Raw genomic sequence first — 25,001 nt, 5'->3', positions numbered from 1 at the left:
TTATTAATAACAAAGTGTGAATCTGGATGAACACAGCAGGCCAAGCAGCATCTCAGGAGCACAAAAGCTGACATTTCAGGCCTAGACCCTTCATCAGAAAAGGGGGATGGGGAGAGGGTTCTGAAATAAATAGGGAGAGAGGGGGAGGTGGACCAAAGATGGAAAGAAAAGAAGATAGGTGGAGAGGAGAGTATAGGTGGGAAGGTAGGGAGGGGATAGGTCAGTCCAGGGAAGATGGACAGGTCAAGGAGGCGGGATGAGGTTAGTAAGTAGGAGATGGAGGTGCAGCTTGAGGTGGGAGGAAGGGATGGGTGAGAGGAAGAACAGGTTAGGGAGGCAGAGACAGGCTGGGCTGGTTTTGGGATGCAGTGGGGGGAGGGGACGAGCTGGGCTGGTTTTGTGATGCAGTGGGGGGAGGGGAAGAACTGGGCTGGTTTTGGGATGCAGTGGGGGAAGGGGAGATTTTGAAGCTTGTGAGGTCCACATTGATACCATTGGGCTGCAGGGTTCCCAAGCGGAATATGAGTTGCTGTTCTTGCAACATTCGGGTGGCATCATTGTGGCACTGCAGGAGGCCCATGATGGACTTGTCGTCTGAGGAATGGGAGAGGGTGTTGAAATGGTTCGTGACTGGGAGGTGCAGTTGTTTATTGCGAACCGAGCGGAGGTGTTCCGCAAAGCGGTCCCCAAGCCTCCGCTTGGTTTCCCCAATGTAGAGGAAGCCACACCAGGTACAATGGATGCACTATACCACATTGGCAGATGTGCAGGTGAACATCTGCTTGATATGGAAGGTCATCTTGGGGACTGGGATAGGGGTGAGGGAGGAAGTGTGGGGGCAAGTGTAGCACTTCCTGCGATTGCAGGGGAAGGTGTCAGGTACGGTGGGGTTGGAGGGGATTGTGGAGCGGACAACGGAGTCGCAGAGAGAGTGGTCTCTCAGGAAGGCAGACAAGGGTGGGGATGGAAAAATAGCTTGGGTGGTGGGGTCGGATTGTAGATGGCGGAAGTGTCGGAGGATGATAACCCTGCAGCCCAATGGTATCAATGTGGACTTCACACCATTGTTTCATACACACCAATATCCACATGTCAAATTAGGCAGCAAAAGACTTTCAGAGATTTACAAAGATTTCATTGTAAATCATAGTTTAATCCAAACATCAGTTACATCGGCTATGGCCGGTGATGGGGCTAAGTCCACAAGATAGTCCCACAGAGTGGGTCTGGATGGGATGCCCTTCAGTGCTTCCACACTGCAGGGACTCTATTATTCTATGACGTTGATTCTGATCACTAATATCCCATCTTCCACTGTAGCACAAACAGCAGCCACCTAATGTTTGGATGCTATTGTAATAACCCAGTTTGCTGCCATTATTGTTGTCCGTTAAAGTGTCCAGTCACTGCCCAGGTGTTATAGCAACCCAGCAGCCAATCCTCCAACAGATTAATCAGATTGCTGGGATGCTGCCAGAAGAGGAGAGGCAATGACAGCAGGGAGCTCCTGTTATTTCTTTCAGGATTCACCCAGCATTTGGCCTATGCCTTTGCTGCATTGTCCACTGCCATCCATGCCATCCATGTCCTCCCATTCCTCAAGTCCCTGCTCCTGAGCTGCTCCAATTACCTGCAGAAAGAGTCATGCTCTTCTGCTGGAGACATTGAGCACTACGAAAAAGACCACCCCAAAATGCTGACACCCATTCTGCTGACCACACGGCTCACCCATAACAGTTCAGTAACATTGTTTCAGCATGTAAGTGATCTGTTCCAAGACATTTCTTGTGACATGTGTATGAACGCTGCATAAGTGTGATGTCTACACCCATGAAGATATGTTTATCCAGCTCCACATTTTGTTGTCTCGGATTCTCCAGCATCTGCAGTTCCCATTATCTCTGATCACAAGATATGCGCTGTGTTGTTAGTGGAGAGACTTGCTGATCCAGCAGCCACCTTTTTGACATGCTGGCTAAAATCCAGCTTCAGAATGAAAACTGATGATTGTTTCCAGAAAAACGAACATTGACTTGTAAAAATCACTGTCTATGGTTGCACCTCGACTGGACACTTGAGCAATCTCCTTTTCTTTCGGTATGTGGTAGGAGCAAATGTTCAAACCTCGCAAAGTAATGCATATAATGACACTCCGCATCACGGGGATACCTGCAACTTTAAGAAAAGATACTTTCTTGCTCCACCTGCTATTCTCTGGCAAGTCTGCTCACTTTGAGAACCTTAATTGCATTCTTTAAACAGCAGTCAGTGGTGAACTATGTGATGTTGCAACTATCTTCAGCTTCACTCTGGAAGGAGCCAGATAGGCTAAACCTCATCAGCATGGTCACCTTCACAGTCACTAACAACATGAACCTTGCCTTGCTCTGATTTGACTGCAGCATGTGGCAGATTTCAGGAAGGTTGCCTTTATTAAAATATCAACATCTCAAACATTATTCTCTCAACATCATGGGCAGATATGGCCTCCAGCCAAGAGCCCTCCTCTCCATCCTCCTTTCTCATTTGCAGCTTGCATGAGTCTACCCATTCTACCAGTCAGTCTGTATTCCAAGGAACATGACTACACAATGTAGCCAGGTCTGGGAGCAACTGGTTTGTGCAAATGCCTAGAAATCAGATTCTAAAAAGTCCTTCAGCACCTGCCTGATCATTTTCTTTTGAATTTTGCAACTTGAAAGAGCTACCAAAAGCAGAATGCAGTTATAGGGCCTTAAACAGAGTCAGCTGCAATTAACAGCAATAAGTAGTGTGGGTGAGTAGCTTCCTGCTGTTTAACTCGTGTTCAGTTGGAACAAAGTTATTAGACAATGTTTGTTGGAAGGTTAGTTTCTAAGTTAGCAGTATTAGGCTAAAGCAATATTGTATGCCAGCTCTCCTTTCTTCTGGGAAGTATTGTTTTCCCTCACCTTTACCAAGATGGTATCCAATACCATTTCTAGCTGAAATTTGGGCACACAAGCATCAACTGCTGCATAAGCAGTCTAGGTGCTGGGCTCTAAGAGGGAGTGAGGGAAGCTGGTTTGGCTACAATGTCAGTCACCACACTTGGATTGATGGAGCCCAACTCTGATTCACCGCCATTCTCTGAACCCTGCCTCTTTCCCTGATATGTCAAATTGCATATTGAATAGCTAACACTGAAAGAGTAGAAATTTCCTCAAACTAAATATTGGGAAGAGATGCTTCTAGACAAATTGCATTCCCTAGCCAACCTCTCCCTGAGGCTGAGCCTGTCTAAAACCTTTGCCCAGACAGCAGAGTGACAGTAGGATGGCCTCCCCTTTTCCTCCACCTCTTGATTAACTGGGACTGGGACATTTTAAAGGAGAAGAGCTTCAACCCTTTCAATGCAGCAATTCTCCAAAATGCCCACAGGCCAGGAAAGCTTAAACAAGAAAGAAAAAGTAAATGTTTATTTCTCAACAGCCATTGCCACATCCCACCGTGACACTGATTGAGACCCTAATGTGGAGCAACAAATACGCACTTAAGGGCTTCATTCCCCACTGTCACTGGAATTCAATTAACTAGAAGACGGGCAGTGGCTATGTGAGGCATCCCATGACGATCACTTGCTGATTCTCAATGTAAAAGGAATGGGCTCCTCACTGAAAGGCACTCAGCTCCTGATTGACAGGGCTGATATTGGGAAGGACAACGGAGAGGTTTGCACACTGAGAGAGACACCTGCCTTTTGGTCAGGCTCCTCCCGGCCCTCACTCCTTGCAGCCACTGATTCACTCCACAAAACCTCGCTGAACTGTGGGCCTCTCCCTGATCCTGGGTTCTTTGGGTATGTTGCAGGCGGCTGCTATCATTCCCACCAGGTGCTGTGAAAAGCCAATGGCCCCTGTTTGGTCAGCAGCTCTCGGAGAAGGAGTTGGGGAGGTGGGATTTCTACACTGGGCTCTGAGATTGCAGGGAAGGCTGGCCACTAAATGGTCTGAAATATACAAAGATGGTGAGGCCTGCATGGCGGAGGTAGCGCCAACTCTCCAGTCAGCAGGTAAGATCTTTCTGTTCCTCCTGCATTACCGGGATTAAATCCTGCCCTGAATTCTCCCAAAGTCCCCTTTGGAAGATCTTTACAAAATTCCCAGCTGGTGGGCTCCCATTATCTCCAAGCACCCGCTCCACGTCAGCTCTCCTCCTATCCTGTGGATTTTCACATGTTTTGAGTGGTCTCAGGGAATTATAGGCCAGTATTTCAATAAAGAAGGCTCTCAGGTATACTACTAACGCTTGCTTTTTGAAGCATAAATATAACGGTTGGAATGACTTGGTAACTTATTTGGGTTCTTGTGCAATATTTACCAATACTGGCATCTGTTTATACATTAAACTAATAATTGTTACATTTTCATCGGCTCCAACCGATGTATGGCGGTCTAGCTAAACCAAATATTGAACGTAACTGTTTCATTGGCACAGACTCAAGATAAACACCAGTGGGTGGCAATAAAAACAAAAACATTAAGATTGCTCAACTCAAGTTTTGTCTTCCAAGTTAAAGAAGCATTGGGATTACAGCATAGTTGTGTGAATTACATTTGTCCCAGGGTGACCCGGGAAAGAGTCAGAACTGGAAAAAATGTGTGCGAGCAGTGCCATAGGGTATTTGTGTCAGTGTACAGGTGGTGGAGAGGAAGGATGTTTAAGATCAACTAGTTCAGCCCTAAGGACATGAGGAAATGGGATTATGATGGTAACTATGTAAAAAAGGGAAGTTCAGGGCAAGAGGAAGTGGAAACAACACTGAAACAACTGGTTTTAGTTATTTAACCTGTGCATTGCAGGTACCAACTCTGTGCTGACATCTGGTATGTGTATTATGCCCAGATTTGTACATGTGCATTTTGCAGCACACACGCACACACACATGCAACAAACTGGGAAACTGACAAAATCTGACTGACAAGTTCGAAGATTTTTGCATCAGAACAGTCTGATTACTTCTTAACACAGTTCAGAGGATACTAATTTGCTACTTTCGAATCAGTCCTGCATGTTTGTGATCCAAAATGAGGCAACTAACATTTTGATTAACTCCATTTGGTTATGTTGTGTGCATTGAAACCCTTCATTATAATGCCACAGAAGCCCTTTTTCATACAGCTAAGTGCATTAGGTGAAACTTGGCTGTGAAGAAGCAAAACGCTAAAAGACCAAAAGCAGCCTTAAATATAAAATGTCCAGAACATGAGGTGACAAACCAAATATTGGAGTCAATTGTTACTGAAGAATGATGCTAGTGATGACGATAGGAGTTACATTTGAGGGGGGCCTGGGGCATCCTCAGAAACTTTGGTGCTTTACTTCATTCATTCATTAACTTTCTGTGATGCTATCTTTAAGATGTATAGGAGACTTAAAAAAATTCTACATCCAGCCCAAACCCTAGAGTATGAGCTGGAGGGAGAAGGTCTCATTGAGGCCACAGCAATGGAATTGGTAGAGAGAGGTGCTTGCAGATTGTAAGTGGATTCTTTTCTTGAGCTGACCAGAGAGATTCAATGGGACCCAGGCTATTGTCAGGCAGGTTCGCAAGCTCAGTCAGAAATTTGGATGTTACTGCAGCCATAGTAGCAACCATCCATCAAGATGCTTTCCTTTTCGGTTAAAATACTACGGCAGTGGGAAACATGCAGGAGTAGAAAAAACAGCAATGTTCCAACCGACAGTCAAAGCACTAGGTTTCAGTAATGCACCAGCTCAAGATTTTGGAAGATCAATAGCTAGTTTAGCCATATGAAAATCCTCAAATGCCAATATAACACACATGGAAACAGAAGTTGATGTAATTCAACTGGAACTTTAAGAGCTTTACTCAGCAAGCAAGAAGAACAGATCATGGAGAATGAGAAGTAGGACTGCAAATTTCATTCAGCTGCCAACAATTGAAAGTTGAGACCTGTGACTGACTTTCAGCACTGACTGAGCTGCAGCATTGTCCGCTATTTCAGAAGGAGAGTAAAGATATACGTAGTCACATTCCCTTACATTAGCTCAGTACAAAATTGATCACTTATTCCAATATTTTACAGTTTGATCAAGTTTGTGTTGGTGTAGAGTAATGCATCACATTACTTGTTATTGCAAGCAAAAGAAAGAACAAAATTACTCTACTGTAAAGAAATTGGCTTGACGATGCAATTGAGCAGGGTAGTTGTATTACTAACTTGTAGTTAGTATTAGTAAACATACATCTGACAAGTAAAAGAATGCTAAATGAACAGCAAAGTGATCTTTGACAGGGGCGACCTAATGATAAAATTAGACATCACATGACTGAACTCAGGATAAAGACCATACCCCAACCTTCAATTTTCAAGGGTGGATTAGTGCCTTGTGCATAATCAGAAGCAGTAATTAGAGAACTGGCTAGAGTAGGAAGAGCAGGAGCAACTGAGATGGTGAACAGCAGCAACTGGGCTGCACCCATTGTGGTAGTTCAAAAAGTAATCAGATTTGTAGAGTTCATAAACAAACAGAAAATAAATAGATTGAAAATGATACTTCCCTATGTATTCATGAATATTTTTCTAAGTTAGCTGATGAACAGATGTTCAATGAGACAAATCTGTCAAATACATATTTACAGTTCCAACCGACTAACAAGAGCAAGAAATTGCTTACACTCATGCACAAAGCTATGTCAGTACGAAGGATTACCATTTGGATTGTGTACTGCTCCTGCAGCCTTCCAGAGTATCACTGCTTCTGTCATAGGTCCATTTAGAGGCACTACATGGCCTTCTTTTTCAGATTCCTCCATGTCACACAATATGGAGGAGTATGCAACACCATTAAGGGCAGGATGGTTTCTGAGAGATAAGCATACCCTCTGCAACCATGGCTAATGACTCCAGCATGCAATCCACTGGCAGAGCCCATACACAACTATAAAACAGTCAGTTCTTAACTGGCACTATCGCAGAGCAGACCGGTCTGTTGAAGATGAAGCACACATTTGGAATATGCTAGATAATCCTAGCATGCTCTGCTGTTCACAACTGGACCAGTGGATGTGAGAAACCCTGAGGAATAGGAGAGTAGCAACAATCTTCTGAAGAGGATGATGAGAATTTTGAGCAGGAATCATCTTCACCAGAATCGCCTTCAGCATGTTAGACAGACATACTGGACACTCACTTTCATGGATGTGAGCTGGCTGCAGTGATCAATGATTGACTGTAAATTTATTGCTATTCGAAAGGCATGTCAGTTCTTTTCTTTGTTTTTCTCTAAGAACAATACAGCGCAGAACAGGCCCTTCGGCCCTCGATGTTGCGCTGACCTGTGAACTAATCTAAGCCCCTCCCCCTACACTATGCCATCATTTTTTGTTTTGTTGTTGCTGAACGAAAGTGAAAGTATCTACCTATTTGAAGGCTTTTCAGTATGTGATGGTCCCACAATAAGAAGATGTTCGACTACACTAGGCATTGAGAAAGAGTAGCACTCCTTAGAGATGGCTCTAAGATGGGATAACACTGAAAAAGGGTAACCTACGTAGATTGGTTCTTAAATAGCAATGCATGTATGACTGTGCACATGTATTTACGATGAAGTGTCAGCCATGTTGTGTGCTCAACAAAGTTTATTTTTCATATCCCTCCCACTATGTGGAAAGAGCGACTCCTGGCTGGCAGTTTTTGACTAAGTGCACAGCTGGGCTTTAAAAGACAGCGCTGCACTGGGAATCTTGGGAGGTCCCAGCAGTCCCCAGTGCTTCCACCTCTGTACAGAGGGAAGATGGGACTCGCAGGGTACTATTGAGGAATGGTGCATAGCTAATGAGACAAGCTGAAGAGCAAAGTGTGCCAAAATCATCTTAGACTGATGGAGTGAATCAGCCAAAAAATATATAATTGTATTTAGCTGCCTTCTGCTCTGGATAGTCCTGGATAGGTCGTAAGAAGGTGTAGAGCTGAATGACCACAGATCCTTTGATGCTGCTAGCGGCGCTGTGTTCATCCAGCTCTACACCTTGTTATCTCAGATTCTCCAGCATCTACAGTTCCTACTATCCCTGAATAGGTCATACTGTTATGAGACAGGGAAGACCTGTCCAGGGTACTCAAAATGAACAGTAAGAAGATGTTTGAAGAAACATGCCCCCTTTTGCAGCAATGTGCTAATCTGTGTTTAAAATGTCCAGTGCAGCCAGCCACTTTAAAATAACTATGTATGGGTATTGGGTGGCAGCATTGTGGATGTGGGTGTAGACCAGTGGGGTCCAAGTAGGTGTCAAACTAGTTTTTCTTTGAGACTGTTTGAAAGATTTTCACAAAGGCTCCTTTTTGATTTTTGGGGTCTACTATTTTATTTTCAAGAGCTTCTTTTTCATTCTCACTAACTCCCTAATTTGGTGATGCAGTCTTGTAATTATTTTGCTTCTGTATTTATGTTTTATTTTATTTACTGGTTTCTTTCTTAGATAGAGGTGCACAAACAAAGATTTTTTTTTTAAATCTTGGAATTAATAAATGTTACATGTTAATTTATTATAAATAAATCTCCAACATTCCATACTTCTTATGCATTCACCAAAATAAACAGTTAAATGATTAGCTTATGTAAAATAATGTAACATTAGTTCTGATTTTCCAGGAATTATCAATGTAACGTGGAAATATATAATCTATAAATAGCTTCCGAAAGCCATCATAAAATTTGAATGCTGACAGTCAGCTAAAGACCCAATTTGCAGACTACATGCTGCTTTGTAGTCTATGCTTCTATACATAAAAAAGCCCTTAGCCTCCCTTTTACAAAAGGTTCTCGAATGCTGTCTCCTTCTCGCATTTTGTGTATTATGAATGGTTATAAACTCTGAACTTGATCAGTGATGGATAAAATTACATAATGCACAAAGGCTGTGGTCCCTGCTCAATTATTAGTGGATCTCCCACATGCTCCACTTGACACTCAGGCTGCACCACCACCGACACACAAGCCTGCTCTCCCTCCACTTGACACAAGCTGTTGTCTCCCTTCCTCACTCAACACTCCTGTTCTGTTGTCTGCCTCACTGCCCCACCATCCTTTCTGTATTCAGTCCCATATTAGCCCTGTGATCAGTTAGAGTAACTCCTCCAGGTTGACCAATCACCAGTTCCGTCATCCCTCCCTAGTTATCCTTCCAATCAGAGCTCCCGTCTCTGGAGTAGCAGTAAGAATGGAAGAGAGGGAAATTGTGATTGGTGGAACTAGAGCAGCAGCAATATGATTGGAGGAACAACATCTTACAATTCTTGATTTCTCATGTACGACATGACTTTTCACCTTGAAGAATACGCAAGGACAGGGAATTTTAAAAAATCAACTCTGTTGGAGTGGACTAGTGGGACAGAATGCTCTTGTGTGCACCAGCCTTGGGTTTGGCCATTAGTGTGCGATGAACATCACAGCCAAAGTCCAATCTCCAAGTCATCCCTGAATTCCAAGTAAAGAAAGACAAATTCTCACTGTAAGTGCTGAAAACCAGACAAAAGAAATAGGACAACAGAAGGACACTCACTTATGCCGAATTCAGTCACAGTCCATAGGAATCAGAGCTACCAAATTTCAGCCAATCTGCATAATTAAAGATTGTGAACTGGCCTGTTCAACTGTCAACATTAACATGACCACTAAGCTCTACTTCAATGGCTTCAATGTTCAATTGTCTGCTCCTTGTGAACAATTCAGTGACTGCTGCATTTGTGTTTTCTTTAAACTTTTATCCTTTTGAACTTTTTGGATGCTCTTTGGAGGGCCAGTGCAGACTTGATGGGCCAAGCGGTCTCTTTCCACACTGTAAGGATTCTATGAATCCATCTGTAATCTCTAAGATGTGTCATCTATTACTAATTCTGCTCAACTTGAAAATTCCAATGGGCAATTCCCCTGTGTGTGTAACCCCAAGGAAAGCCCCTCAAAGTCAGAGAATTTGAAGAGTTCAGATTAATTTAAGATTAATAGCAGACGCCTCTGAGTTCCATTAAAATCATTCCCACAGCATGGAATAGCTAGTCTGACCTTGAAGGATTTGATTGCTATTGAGTTCATTCCATTTTGCACACAACTGAACTATTAGCTAGAGTCCTCCTTCAGAAAATGAATTAATTTACTTAGGAATTAGCAAAACTCACAGTAAAAGGCAAATGGGTTTGCAATCCAGGTCATTTTGCTTTGGGGCTAGTGCTTGACTGCAGAAACACATTGTCACATGAAAAACCTAACTCCTGGTAAATCATTTATCTTTTTGCTTTGCAAAAGCTGTCATGTTCATCGTTTTTGCAATCAAATAGTTTTTTGTTGTTCTAAACTTACCTCCAGTAGAGTTAATTTAGTAACGCAATAAATTAAAATGAAATCCTCCTCATTGCCAGTGGTGACAAGGTTCTTCACCCATTGCAATGCTCTGAAAGAGCTGCTTTCCAACTTTTACTAGTTTTCATGGATTTAGTCAAAATGTTTAATGATTCTTTTTAAAAATGCAAGTTGGCTTGGTAGTAATGATCCATGGCTTTTGACAGTAGAATTTATATCTAAAGGAATGAATGGGATGTGACATATAATTCACACAGATTTATGCAGTGTTGAAAAGACATGTTCCTTTCCTATAGCTTAACAGGCGCATTCTTTGTATAGGCAAGCGTTTAACTGTCAGCTTTATCAGGTAAATCCTGTGATTAACAAAGGTAATAACATTCTTTTACAAGCCAGCAGTTGTGTAGCACCTGCACCCTATAATTACCTTTTTGGAATAGCGTGATTGCATGATTCCAACAGATGACGACTTTTTAACTTGCAAGTAAAATGACAATGAAGTGTAACTCTCGCATTTTGAAATGGTTAATTATGGGAGGTTTTGCTCCTGTCAGAATAGGAGCAGCTACCAGAGATAAGAATGATATGCGGCATCTATATTGACACAGCTTTTCACAAGAAAAATCAGACACTGTGAAATGCACATTTACAAGCAAGGGAATAAACCAATAGTCTGTTGTGATCATCCACTGATACTACATTTTTAAAAATTTAAATGTCAGCCAAAAACAATCCTGATGCACCCATTCCAGAACCTCATGCTGTTATATGAGAGTTACATTGATCTTCAGTGGGGTTTTTGTGCTTCAGATAATGGTGTTAAAATGGTCATTGTTTCAGAATGTGGCCTGGGGCAATCCATTCCTTAAATATTCAAGATATCCTTTCATTTCATTTAATGATGGCTGGGACCAACATGGCACTCAAGGGATTCTTAACTCAAATCAAAAAGTTGAAGCACAAAAGTTTGCAGGTACTTTCTGAACAGTTGAAAAACTGTTCGGCTTGACTTTCCACTGGATGGAAGCCAAATGAACTGCTACAGTATGGACAGTACACTGGCCTCACTCTGGAGTAAAGTTTCTGGTTTTGTACTGATACATGGTTAACAGTCCTTCACATATTCTAAAGGTTTTCTGGAACTGGGCCTTTAATCTACCAATAAGTTACACAGAAAATAGCAAGCAATTTAATTCCCGGGTGGAAAGAAGAGGAGAGACCCTAGATTTTCAGTTCAGAATTTGCCCTGGGAAGGGCAGGCAATTTTAATAATCTGGATGTTACTAACATTTCACCAACCTGCTCAAAGTGGGTGTGATGATGAATTTGACTGGCATTCAACTGAGACACAGAGCTCGGTAAGTTTCTATGGCAAGTATTGTACTTTGCTGTTTCTCTGTCAAAGCATCAGTGATGGAGACTGCAATCCATAACCCATTAAACTGCCTCAGGATCAATTTCAACATCTGGCCTTGTTAGAACAGAAATAACAAACAAAGGAACAGACACGCGAATGAAGCTTGCAATTTGGGGACCGAACAAATTCGAGCCATCTATGACATCAGGCTGGTCCAAAGGTTGGTGCAACAGATAAGAAAGTAAAAGTAAAAGGAGGGTGGGAGAACTGCAAACATCAATATTTATGTGGAATAACAAGGCGTAGAGCCGGATGAACACAGCAGGCCAAGCAGCATCAGAGGAGCGGGAAAGCCAATGTTTTGGGTCTAGACCCTCTTCAGAAATAGGGGAGGGGAAAGGTGTTCTGAAATAAATAGGGAGAGAAGGGGAGGCAGATAGAAGATGGATAAAGGAGAAAATAGGTGGAGAGGGGACAGACAGGCCAAAGAGGCAGGGTTAGATCCACTAAAGGTGAGTGTAGGTGTGGAATTAGGGAGAGGATAGTCAGCCCAGGGAGGACAGACAGGTCAATGGGGTGGGATAAGGTTAGTAGGTAGGAGATGGGGGTGAGGCTTGAGGTGGGAGGAGGGGATAGGTGGGAGGAAGGACAGGTTAGGGAGGCAGGGACGAGCTGGGCTGGTTTTGGGATGCAGTGGGGGAAGGGGAGATTTTGAAGCCGGTGAAGTCCACATTGATACCATTGGGCTGCAGGGTTCCCAAGCAGAATATGAGATGCTGTTCCTGCAACCTTTGGGTGGCATCGTTGTGGCACTGCAGGAGGACCAGGATGGACATGTCATCCAAGGAATGGGAGAGGGAGTTGAAATTGTTCACAACTGGGAAGTGCAGTTGTTTACTGCGAACCGAGGGTAGGTGTTCCACAAAGCAGTCCCCAAGCCTCCGCTTGGTTTCCCCAATGTAAGGAGGCCACGTTGGGAACAGAGGGTACAGTATACCACATTGGCAGATGCGCAGGTGAACATCTGTTTTGATGTGGAAAGTCTTCTTGGGGCCTGGGATGGGGGTGAGGAGAGAGGTGTAGGTTGCAGGCAAAAGTGTCGGGTGTGGTGGGCTGGAGGGGAGTGTGACGGATGTAGGTGACAAAGCTGACACCACCCATGCCCTCCATTGCCTCCAAAACTTCCGATTCCCTGATCCCCAACACCTCATCTTTATCATGGACGTCCAGTCCCTATACACCTGTATTCTCCATATTCCTGCATTCCGCTTCTTCCTGTCCCGCAGGCCCGACCAGTCCCCCTCCACTGACATCACTTAGCTGAGCTCGTCCTCACCCTCAACAACTTCTCTTTCAATTCCTCCCACTTCCTACAGACAGAGGCTGTGGCCATGAATACTGGCATGGGCCCAAGCTATGCCTGCCTCTTTGTAGGTCATGTGGAACAATCCCTCTTCCGTACCTCCACAGGCCCCAAAGCCCACCTCTTCCTCCATTACATTGATGGCTGTATCGGCAACACCACGTGCTCACATGAGGAGCTTGAACAGTTCATCCACTTCACGAACACCTTGCACCCCAATCTTAAATTCATCTGGACCATCTCCGATACCTCTCTCTCTCCTTCCTGGGCTTCTCTGTTTCCATCTCTGGTAACTACCTGGAAATCGATATCCATTTCAAGCCTACTGATTCCCACAGCTACCTAGAATACACCTCCACTCAAAAATGTCATCCTCTATTCCTAATTCCTTCGCCTCCACTACATCTGCACTTGAGATGAGGCATTCCACTCCTGGACATCTCAGATGTCCTCATTTTTCAAGGCCCGCAACTCAACCCCTACCCCCGCGCCCTGCAGTGGTCGAGAACGCCCTTGACCATGTCTCCTGCATTTCCCGCAACTCATCCCTCACACCCCCTCCCTGCAATAACAACCAAAACAGAATCCCTCATCCTCATGTACACTCCTCCAACCTCCAGATCCAATGCATCATCCACTGACACTTACGCCATCTGCAATCTGACCCCATTGCCAAAGTAATGTTTCCCTCCCCACCCTTATCTGATTTCCAGAGGGACCACTCTCTCCATGACTGCCTTGTCTGCTCCACACTCCCCTCCAGCCCCACCACCCCTGGCACTTTCCCCTGCAACCGCAGGAAGTGCTACACCTGCCCCCACACCTCCTCCCTCACCCCCCGTATAAGGGCCCAAGAAGACTTTCCACATCAAGCAGATGTTCACCTGCACGTCTGCTAATGTGTTCTCCTGCATCCGCTGTACACGTTGTGGCCTCCTCTACATCGGGGAAACCAAGCGGAGGCTTGGGGAACACTTTGCAGAACACCAACGCTTAGTTCGCGACAAATGACTGCAACTCGCAGTCATGAACCATTTCGACTCCCCCCTCCCACTCCTTGGATGACATGTCCATCCTGGGCCTCCTGCAGTGCCATGATGATGTCACCTGAAGGTTGCAGGAACAGCATCTCATTTTGCTTGGGGACCCTAGAGCCCAATGGTATCAATGAAGCTTGTGAAATCCACAAAATTTCCCCTCTCTGCGCCCCCCCCCCCACCGCATCCCAAAACCAGCCCAGCTCGTCCCCGCTTCCCTAACTTGTCCTTCCTCCCACCTATCCCCTCCTCCCACCTCAAGCCCCATCCCCATCTCCCACCTACCAGCCTTATCCCGACACCTTGACTTGTCCGTCCTCCCTGGGCTGACACATCCCCTCCCTAGCTCCCCACCCACACTGACCTTTACTGGCTCCAACCCCGCATCTTTGACCTGTCTGTCTCCTCTCCACCTATCTTCTCCTCTATCCAATTTCTATGTGCCTCCCCCCTCTCCCTAATTATTTCAGAATCCCCTTCCCATCTCCCATTTCTGAAGAAGGGTCTAGACCCGAAATGCCAGCTTTCCTGCTTCTCTGATGCTGCTTGGCCCACTGTGTTCATCCAGCTGTACACCTTGTTATCTCAGATTCAGCATCAGCAGTTCCTACTATCTCTGTAACGATACTTACGTGGAACTAGGAGCACCAATATAAGTAATGGAAATGGGAAGAGCTATAGAAAATCAGCAGGTCCGGCAGCGCATGTGGGAAGAGAAATAAAGTTAGTGTTTCAAGTTCAATATGATGCTTCTCTGGAACTTCAAAGAGGAATTATACTGGACTTTAAACATTAAGTCTGTTTCTCTTTCCGCAGACGCTGCCAGACCTATTGAATTTCTGAGATAATGGCAACTGCAGGTGCTGGAGAATCCGAGATAACAAGGTGTGGAGCTGGGTGAACACAGCAAGCCAAGCATCATCCTGCTCCTAAGATGTTACTTGGCCTGTTGTGTTCATCTATTGAATTTCTGTACCTCTTTCTACTTTTGTTTCAGATTTTCAGCATCTGCAGCATTTTGTTTTTGTTTGAATGCCCTGTTTTAAGAGCTGCTCAACCTATCAGTACTTCAACCTTGCACCAGGGTCTTACAGCCAGCAAAACACCCCAGTCTGTATAATATTCCAGCACTTTGCTGGTTTCCAGTGGGTATGTTACTCTGTTGGTGAATCCATATGAATACAAAATCAGGGACATTTTCGCTGTCAATGGGATGGTTGTGGTGCCTCACAATTACTTATATTTACGTGCCATCCTCCCCCATTTTTCAGGCACAAAATAAACAGCACGAGTTGAATTCTGCCCACAAAAAGATTGTGAGCACAATTTCTTTTGGCCTTGGTGAGCCCGAAAACATTGGACAAATAATATGGAGAAGAGCATAAATATTGGAAAATTGATACAGGGTCACTATCTCAGGGATTGGGACTCATTAAGTCATGAGTTGCTTTAGCATTCATTAATTGCCAACTTAACAACCTTGACAAGAAGGGGACAGAGAGATCCCCAGTGACGGCCCGCCCAATGAACTGCTCCTCCATTTGTTGTATAACCAATTGCTTGACAAGGGTTGATTGTGCATTAGTTGATATAAAACAATAAACCTCATACTCAGTTATGAAGCAAACTTCACAGCAGTAATTGATTTCTATGTGTGTAGCTTGCAAACCCCCAGAAGATTTCCTGGCAGGCAGAATTACAACATTGTATACACAGAGTCTGTTAAAGATGAACTCTCTTCACAGCAAGATGCGCATACAATAACTCCCTCTTTTATAAACGAAACGTTCAATATATACAATAACAAGTCAGCCTTTGAGTGTCTGTAATATATAGGTAATGTGATCTTGTGATGGCGACATTGCCTGGAGCTATTGACATTTTTCTTTCATGGACCACAGTTGCTGTTCCAGAATTTGCTGATCCTAAAGAACAACAGCCAGGATTTACTCCACAATGACCATTGACTGATCTCATTCCTCAGTAATTTCAACTGCTTGGCTTGTTTCCTCTATATCCTTCTCGATATCTTTGTTTGGAGCGCCATTACCTGCATTTATTTCTGAAATATCTGCCTCATGAAAAATTTCAAATCCTTATATGCACTTTGCAACTTCAACAGTTTTTGCAAGTTAATCATTTTTTCCCCAGCTTTGCTTTGAGCTCAAGCTGATGTTTCTGTAGCTGTTTCAGTTAGACAGCCTGTAGTTCCTCCTACTTTATTCTTATTTCTTTCAACTCTTCATTCACCTTTGTGAGCTAAGCAGAGGTATCACATAAAGACGTTATCATCTCAGAGAAGGGATTCTCAAGTTTGGGGTTTACCCCAAGATGATCGTTCAATCCTTATTGTCCGCAGTTAAGTTTTCGGTCCACAGCAGAGAGTTGAGATTTTAGCCCCATTATTTCAAGATAAAATTATGTAATCAGTTCTTTTTTCATATTCAGTTCTTCAAGAGTTTCTTGAATCATTTGCTGTAACTTCTATTGTGTCTCTGATATCAAACTGATTCCATGGATTTTGACTCACATCAAGTTATGGCATGCTGATATATTTGTAATTGCTGGTTTAACAGCGTCTACAGTATCCATTTGGATTGACTGTACTTGCACTCCAGCACTATTAATTGTACACGTGGAATGGACGATTTTTTCTATCCTCAAAGTTTTATAATTTTAGGCCTCATCATAAATTCCCATATCTGTGGTTACATGTTTTTTTTCAGAACTTGTGAGCAGTTTTTGGCTCCTGTACCTGTATCAATCTTAGCCAATGACAAATGTCACCAGTGTTTACAGGATAGATTATTTGAATGTTTTGCAAATACCTTTTCAGGCTTGATAACATTGATGTTTCCCACAAGCTGAGCAGTGTGAAAGATGTGTTCACCTCTTGTATTGTGTACATAGTCGGATTCTGGTTTATTTAAATCACTTCATAGATACCAGAGGGTCTTTATTGTAGCTTCAACATGCTCCTTATATGCAGTTTGTTTGGGTTGGGTATGGCTTTTTGTAGCTGCATCACTAGTTTCTCTTGTACACTGCCTCAGTCAAAAGCCCTTTCTGCTGCATGCCTTGCAAAATTGATTGAAAGCTGAGCATATCCTTGGTACACGCACGTTGCTGTATTTTCCAGATGTCTGTTGATTCCAGTGAAAGTGTCAACAATTTAATTTGCACTTAGAGCCTACAAATATTGTTGGCCTACTAATATTGTTAGCCTTTAAGGGTCACTTCAAGCTTGCATGTTTCCTTCAATGCCTTTTCTACATTATAGTCTTTGGTTTGTTTAGGAAACCTTTCAGGAAAACTTGCACGGAGTGGATGCATTCAGTAACTCGACAAGTCCAGTTGCTAGCTCCTTACCTGAAAAATCACAATGAACCAAAATGTAACTTTGTATCCATAATTTGAGTTTTGACGCAATCTGCATTTTTCAGCAATTAGTAATCAACATTTTCCTTTCGTGAGTCCCACCTGACTGTTAATAAATGTAATTTCACTGACTGTGTTCGTGGGGAAAGCAACTCACCCAGCCTTTTCTTTTCCTCCTATTGTCCCTTTGTTTTTTCTTAAATCCTGCTTTTAACCATTTATTGTAGCATATTTCTTTTTGGTTTTGCCAACATTATTGCTAGATGTCAGACTCTACTCTTGACTGGGAGTTTGGTTCCTATCTGAGGCGTCCTCAAATTATTGGGAGTTTTTCTTTCTAATGAAATATATTTAGTTTGTATCTTTATAAGTGCCTTTACAGCTCTGGGTCAATCTCCCCTTCTACCTCATCTCAACCAGCTCTTTCCTCAGCTTCTTACTCTACTCCTCCAATCTGATATTTCAGTACTTTTTTTAAACTGAGATATCTCTTTTCAGAAGATGATGAATTTGTTGGATGTTAAAGAAAAGCCAAGAGATAGAACGAAGTTAGATAGCTCTCTCAAACAGCCGGAACATGCATAACATATGGAGTGGTGTCTTCTCTGCTGTAAAATTCTAGATCTTTTATCAGATCTGGTTGCACTGTGGGGTCAGTTGGACCCAATTTTACACACGCATTTAGAACATGCCACTTATTTCATTACTCATAACCATGTCAACACCTCCATACCTTAGGCAAACTGCTTGAGAAAGAAGAACAATCTGGAAATATCATACTCCCTTTTTACCACTTAATATATACATGTCTCAATCAATAATAAAAATCTCTTAAAAGAGTAATTTTGTTGCTTGACTGCAAATATTCACTTTAAAGTTTTTAGAAGTTTGAGGAATATTGATAACAATACAACGAACCTTTATTTATTTAACTTCAATTATGTTGACTTCGAAACTCCTCTTACACGTCATGGACTATCTCAAATCCTCACATAACCTGTATCGTTAATGTACCTCTCCTACCTTCCAATGCATATTATAATCCACATATTGATTTTACATTCATGCTTTGTCTACAGCCTTCTTGCAACCAGTCCTTTAATTTTCACCCTTTATTTTGGTATTGAATTCTCTCTTTCTCGAAGTTGGTAATATTCCCAAAACATAACTTTGTATCTGTCATTTGAGTTTTGATGCAATCTGCATAAATATGCCCTTTAAAGTTCCTAAGTCGTTTCTCCCCATGTTATTCACACTTGCGGATTACCAACACTAGATCTGGACCTGATTTCTTCAGTTTCTTTCCTCAATATGTAGTGATCTAGCTCCAGGTTGATAGCATGACATTCTGAGAATTGTGTTTTTCCAGCACATGAGGAAAGCTATGCTTCTTATTATCCAGTAATTTTAATTTATTAATACTTGTTTGTATCCTCCGGCTGTAACTGCCTATTATGCATGCAACTTGCAATGTAAACAGTATAATAATGGAACTTCTTTTAATATGCCAACAAAACTGTCCACAAAATTTTCACAGATATTGTTGCACTCATTTTATTTATATTTCAACCTTTGTTTTTGTAGAATAAAATGACATATAATTCTTTTGTTAATTCGTTGCAGATCACTCTGTCCTAGGTAATGATTTGAATTTATGCCCAGGCACATTATTTTGAGGGCTATCAATATTATCTACCAACATTTTTCAAAGGCCACAAGCAAGGTAGTATTTGTAAGGTAGATTATGGAAGTTGCCCTGTACTGTGCTAGAAGGTGTCGAGCAAAGCTACCTCTCCATTCAGAATCTTGGTCTCTTCACTAAAACATCAGTTAAAGTGGATGTAACAACTCGAATTCAGAAGTTGTAGGCATTAGAGAAGGGACTTTTTTACAATGTTCCATGATAATGTGCAATTAGATCCATTAGCAATGCTAAATTATAATTCCTCAGGCACTTGTGTAAAGACGTTTTTGTGCCAATGATCATCAAATCTGTGGAATTTAGGTACCTATTGCCCATTACACCAAAGATTAAAGAGTATTGATGTTTAATGCTCAATGCTAGTATCAAAATGTCCTTTAAAAAAAGGCCAATAAGAAACAATACTTCAGAATTGTTTTCTTTCTTATTTTCTGTTAATAATGAGCATGCACATTACTGAGCCACAATTAAATTAGATTCTGTCTTTCCATTTATAGGTCCTCCGGGAAAGCGAGGTAGAAGAGGTAGGAATGGAGAACCTGGTAAGTATTGACTGACTTCAAAATGTTGTTTTTCTCCACATCAGTCTATAAGTCATTAAAGTACAAAGTTAGTCAGACCAAGATGTTTCAGATTAAGCCCATTATTCCAAGCCAGGCTTATACTTTATTGATCATAAATACTAGGTTTATTCTGTAGTGATATAAAAGCGGCATCCCAGCATGAGTTGGAGCACTGGAATTGTGCTTTCTCTGCATCAATATGGAATTGTTAATGCATTGAGGAAGACAGCTGTAATCCTTGGCATTGAACTTCTGCTTTTTCTATATGGAGTGCTGCACATTTAAGGCAGACTAAGCTAATGAGGGGGAAAAGGTCTTAACAAAACCCACCTGTGAATTTTTCAAGTGTTCAAAGCAAGAGGTGAAGAGTTTCAAAATGTGTTTATTAGATAAATGGATATTAAAATCTAAAAGAGGGCCAGGTGTGATAATGTAGCAAGACAAATATTGCAACAAGTATCCAGTTGAGGTAGCCGTGATTTTTGAACGTTTTCATGAATTGATGGAACAAAAAATCATTACGAAGCTTTCCAGCTTTTTAAATCATTTTAACATCTGCACTCAAAGAAATTTTATGTCCCAGTTTTGTCAAAATGTTAATTGGGAGGTCACTTGTTTCTTATGCGAGGTATTGAAATTTTCTTTGTCTAAGTCATGTTCCCTTGGAAACTTTGAATATTCCAAATATCCAAAAGTCTTGTTTTTGTCCGTTTCTTCCAACATTGCTGCGTGGTGCTAAAATTTCTTAAATTGCTAACCAAGTAGGCAACATAGTCGAGGGTCAAGACGAAAGTATCATGCTGCGCACAGAATAAAGTGAAACATAGAAAAGAAGCCAATTTAAGAGAAAGTAAACAGGCCAGCTCTGAGCATCTTGGAGATTCACAGATCAAAACAAATTTTACCCCAGGCATTTTGAGGAGTCCGTTGGTAAATCATGCCTTATTCTGCTAACATTTTCTACACAAGTGTCTAGTTCACAGCTGGTTTATCAAACTTGGTGATATATGTTATGGACAAGGATTTCCAAGGTGCTTGATAAGCATCAATGACTCATTGTTTCAGGTGACGTCTGATTGATTGATAGCTTTTTATTACTGCTGGCAAAATCACATTCTCACAAATCACACACTTGAGCTACACGTTTCCACAATTTGATTAAAAGTTGATTGACATTAATATAAAGTTGACTTCCTAACAACTTTTTCCATGAATACAGAAGCATAATTTTTAAAAAATCTGTTTTACCTTACCTGCTGAACTCTCTGTTCCACAACTACCTTTCTTTTACCAGACAGCTTATGCAGCTTTTATTCATTCGTGGGATGTAGTCATCACAGGCTGGGCCAGTATTATTGTACATCACCATGTTTCATCAAAGTGTGAGTAAAACATACACTTTCTAATAGATCATCAGGGAATAGTGTCTTATTCATTTCATGCCAAAAACTCTGTCCTCTTGCACTATCTCCGTTTGCACACCTCATTGATAACTCAAAATGTTAATGAAATAACTCGTACGCTAAAGCTGCATCTCAGCCACATCTCATACTCATTTCTCAAATACCATCCTGGAGTCTTCTATCCAGGATCTTGCCGCCACACAGTTCAACTTCACGAAACATCTGTTCCAAATTACATGACTCCTGATCCAGTCCCATTTTTTAAAAAAACATATCAGCGCTAAAGTGAGCATTCTTGTCCTTGTTGTCAAGTTATAGAGCCATAGAGATGTACAGCACAGAAACACTCCCTTCAGTCCAACCTGTCCATGCCAACCAGATATCCAAAATTAATCTAGTCCCATTTGCCAGCATTTGGCTCATATCTGTCTGAACCCTTCCTATACATGTCCCCATCCAGATGCCATTTCCCTTCAGAGGACTTCATGCCAGCTGAACTTTTCACTTCTTCCAGTTGTACATCTCATCTCATGCCATATAGTCATCTTATCTGCCATATTGAGGGCTGGTAAGCTCAGGTGGCTGGACGGCTGGTTTGCAATACAGAATATACACCAACAGCATGGGTTCAATTCCACTACTGGTCGGGCCATCATGAAGGTCCTACCTTTACAACCTCTCTCCTTGGCTGAGGCATGGTGGCTCTCAGATTAAAGTCACCACCAAATGTCTGTCTGATGAAAGAATGGTCCTCTGGAGCTATATCAACTATATGTTTAAGGCTCTGTTAGATCAGCTGGCAGGGCAGTTTGTCATGCAGAGCATTACCAACAGTGTGGGTTCAATGCCCAAATTGGCTGAGATCACAATGAAGGCCCTGTCTTCTTAACCTCACTCCCCCCACCTGAGGCCTTGCGACCCTCAGGTTAAACCACCACCAGCCATCCATCTCTCTCCCCCTCTCCGTCTCTCCCCCTCTCCGTCTCTCCCCCTCTCCGTCTCTCCCCCTCTCCGTCTCTCCGTCTCTCCCCCTCTCCGTCTCTCCCCCTCTCCGTCTCTCCGTCTCTCTGTCTCTCTGTCCCTCTCTGTCTCTCTCCCTCTCTCCCTCTCTGTCTCTCTCCCTCTCTGTCTCTCTCCCTCTCTGTCTCTCTCTACTGAGGGGGCAGCCTATAGGACTGCATCTTATATACCCATTGCCTTACTGCTGTCAAGTGTATCTCAGTTGATGATAGAGAATTCTGAAATTTGACGCTACCATTTGAAACTCTCCCTCCAACTGTCTATCCATTCCTGCCTCCCTAAAAAAAGGCTTCCTTAAAATGCAGCAAACGTTTTATTAACCAGTATCGATTGGACAGGAGTGTACTGATTGCAAACCTTTTCACAAATTGGAATATTTAATCAATGAAAATCAATGTAAAAACACACAGTAAGTAATAGAAATGTAATGCAGGGAGAGGGGGGCATATACGCATCACTGTTATATTTTATTTCCCGCTTAAATCGCTTAAGTAATAACTCGAATAAAACATATATCAGCAAGCAGCCTTATCATGCAAGCCCTTGACTGAATACTTAGACATTACAATAATGCAGTAAACTTTCAACATTTCAGGTTTATACTTTTTGCCAATATACTTGGAGCGACGTTTCGTTAGGTAACAGTTAAAACAAAGTTTTCTCTATGCAATTTTGACAGTGCTTTTGCTAAACTGTTTCTGCTAGTTCTGGGAGAACTGCATTCCACCTTATGTACTGTCCCCCGCCTCATCCACCACCCTCCATACCCCTGCGGTTATGGATATTTCTTGGACCAGGGCAGAAATCTTTTGTTAAAAGTCATTAGGTCTTATTTATAGAATGAGCTGTGAGCAAATTTTGGATAATTTTTTTGCAAGGTCACAAATGGAGCGTGCATCCAGAATTCACACTTGGCTAATGAAGCCAAAGTCAGTGATAAGATAAAGTTTGACCCCTATAAAGTTAGAAAAACATTGTAAGCATATTCAACAGAAATAGCATACAGTGCTTGATTCTTGAATGAAGGATACCTCCTGCTCAGTTTGTATTCTGAAATAACTCAAACGGTTGTTTAGTTTCCTGCATAGAAACATTGACACGGTAAAAGAGCTGATGATTACAGGCCAATGTTTCCAAATTAAAGAGTACACATAGTAAACCAGGACTTTGACAAATAAAATTATTGAAGCACATTTAATGTGACACCCCATCCTCTCCACAAGTCCATTATTACTCTCCCACAGTTTTATTAAAATAATAATGTGGGTCTCTTGCCTTGTAATTAATTCCTTGAATGTTGCTTTCTTCCCTTAAGGTCAGCTGTTCATTATAAAATCATTGAATGTGTGAGCAAAAATAATTAAATTCTTATCAGAACAAAGCAGGTATGAAGCCCAAGGCAAACTTTTCATATTAAAATAAAATCTGAATTCTTAATATTCTTAGTCAACAATATTATTTATTGATGAAATTTAAGTAAAAATGTACATAGTAAGCACAATTAGGGACATAACAACAAATTGGAAGGAACTTAAAATTAACAGATTACCTTGGCCAGAGGATTTATGTTCTAAGTTGCTAAAAGCCTCTACGAAGCAAATGTAAGAAATTATTTACCACTGATGATTTTCTTTTTCGTCATTGGAAATAGACACATGTTGGACCTAGGTCTTAAAAGGAGCAAGCGTTCTAATCCAGGCAACAGGAGATCATTCACCAGACATTGATATGAGTGAAATGATGAAATCTAATTATAAGACCAAAGGATTACATATTTAAGAAACAGAAAGAGAAGACCCAGAAAGTTATTTGATTTCTTCAAGGATCTTACAGATAAAGTAAATGAAACTCTATGATTTATTTGGATGTTAGAAGTTATGCAACAGAGTTCCACATGACTGCCATTTAATTAAACTAAGAGTCTGTAATGTAGATAAGAACAAAGGATTGGGTTAGGAACTGGCCAAAAGGTAGGAAGGAAAGAGTAGCTGTGAGATGTCTCAGCATTACAGATATTGAGCAGCAGATGTTCTCTTGCAAAAGCTTGGTGGAACCATGAGAAAAAATAGCTGTTTTGCAGAACTTTATGCCATTTCTCTGTTGCGTCCTCTGTCAAGTCATAGTCATAAGTCATAGAGTCATACAACATGGAAACAGACCCTTCGGTCCTACCAGTCCATGTTGACCATATTCCCAAACTAAGTTAGCCCCACCTGCCTGCACTTGGCACATATCTCCCAGCAGCCTAGCAGGGAACTACCAAGGATTATTATATGCAACATTGTTATGTGCAACATTTGATTAAGGTGTCCAGATCCATGATAAGTTAAGATGGGTAAATATGTGCAAATTCAAGAAAGTTCCTGGCCTTGGTTTAGATATGTAAATATAAGCCGACAATATAACAAAATGAAACAATACGCAAATTTGGCGTCAATATCTAAACACAACAGAATCTGTCTGTGGGAGGATAAGGATTCTAGGCCCAAGACCAGCAAGTCATAATAGATTGGTGAGATTATAATTTTAGACTCTGACGAAGCAATCAGAAATTTCATGAAATGTTGAGATGCCCATCAAGAAGAACAGAATACAAGTCTATAGATATTATAGCATCTAACATAAAAAGCAGTTGGATAGAAGTAGGACATCCCATTCCAGCCTATACCACCATTTTATAATATTACAGCTGATCTTTTCCAGACCTCAAATCCTGCCTCAGTATTTCAGAAAATCTACCTCCTCTTGAAAGTCTTGCCGTAATCTAGCCTTTCCAAAACTCTGGTTTAGAGAATTCCTTCAGAGATAGTAGGAACTGCAGATGCTGGAGAATCTGA

The 25,001-nt window shown here is 41.9% G+C and overlaps 1 protein-coding gene across 1 annotated transcript in view; it reads left to right on the top strand.

The window, feature by feature from the left end:
- Positions 1–25,001, top strand: part of LOC132210568 (collagen alpha-1(XXV) chain-like) — a 370,441-nt gene that overhangs the window by 329,869 nt on the left and 15,571 nt on the right. The window contains exon 3 of the mRNA XM_059651301.1: positions 19,676–19,720. Within this exon, the coding sequence (XP_059507284.1) occupies positions 19,676–19,720 (45 nt within the window). The remainder of the gene's footprint in view (positions 1–19,675; positions 19,721–25,001) is intronic.

Source organism: Stegostoma tigrinum, chromosome 1 (assembly GCF_030684315.1).
Source record: "Stegostoma tigrinum isolate sSteTig4 chromosome 1, sSteTig4.hap1, whole genome shotgun sequence".
NCBI lineage: Eukaryota > Metazoa > Chordata > Chondrichthyes > Orectolobiformes > Stegostomatidae > Stegostoma > Stegostoma tigrinum.
The sequence above is the reverse complement of the archived record's forward strand: the minus strand, read 5'-3'. Positions and strand labels throughout refer to the sequence as shown.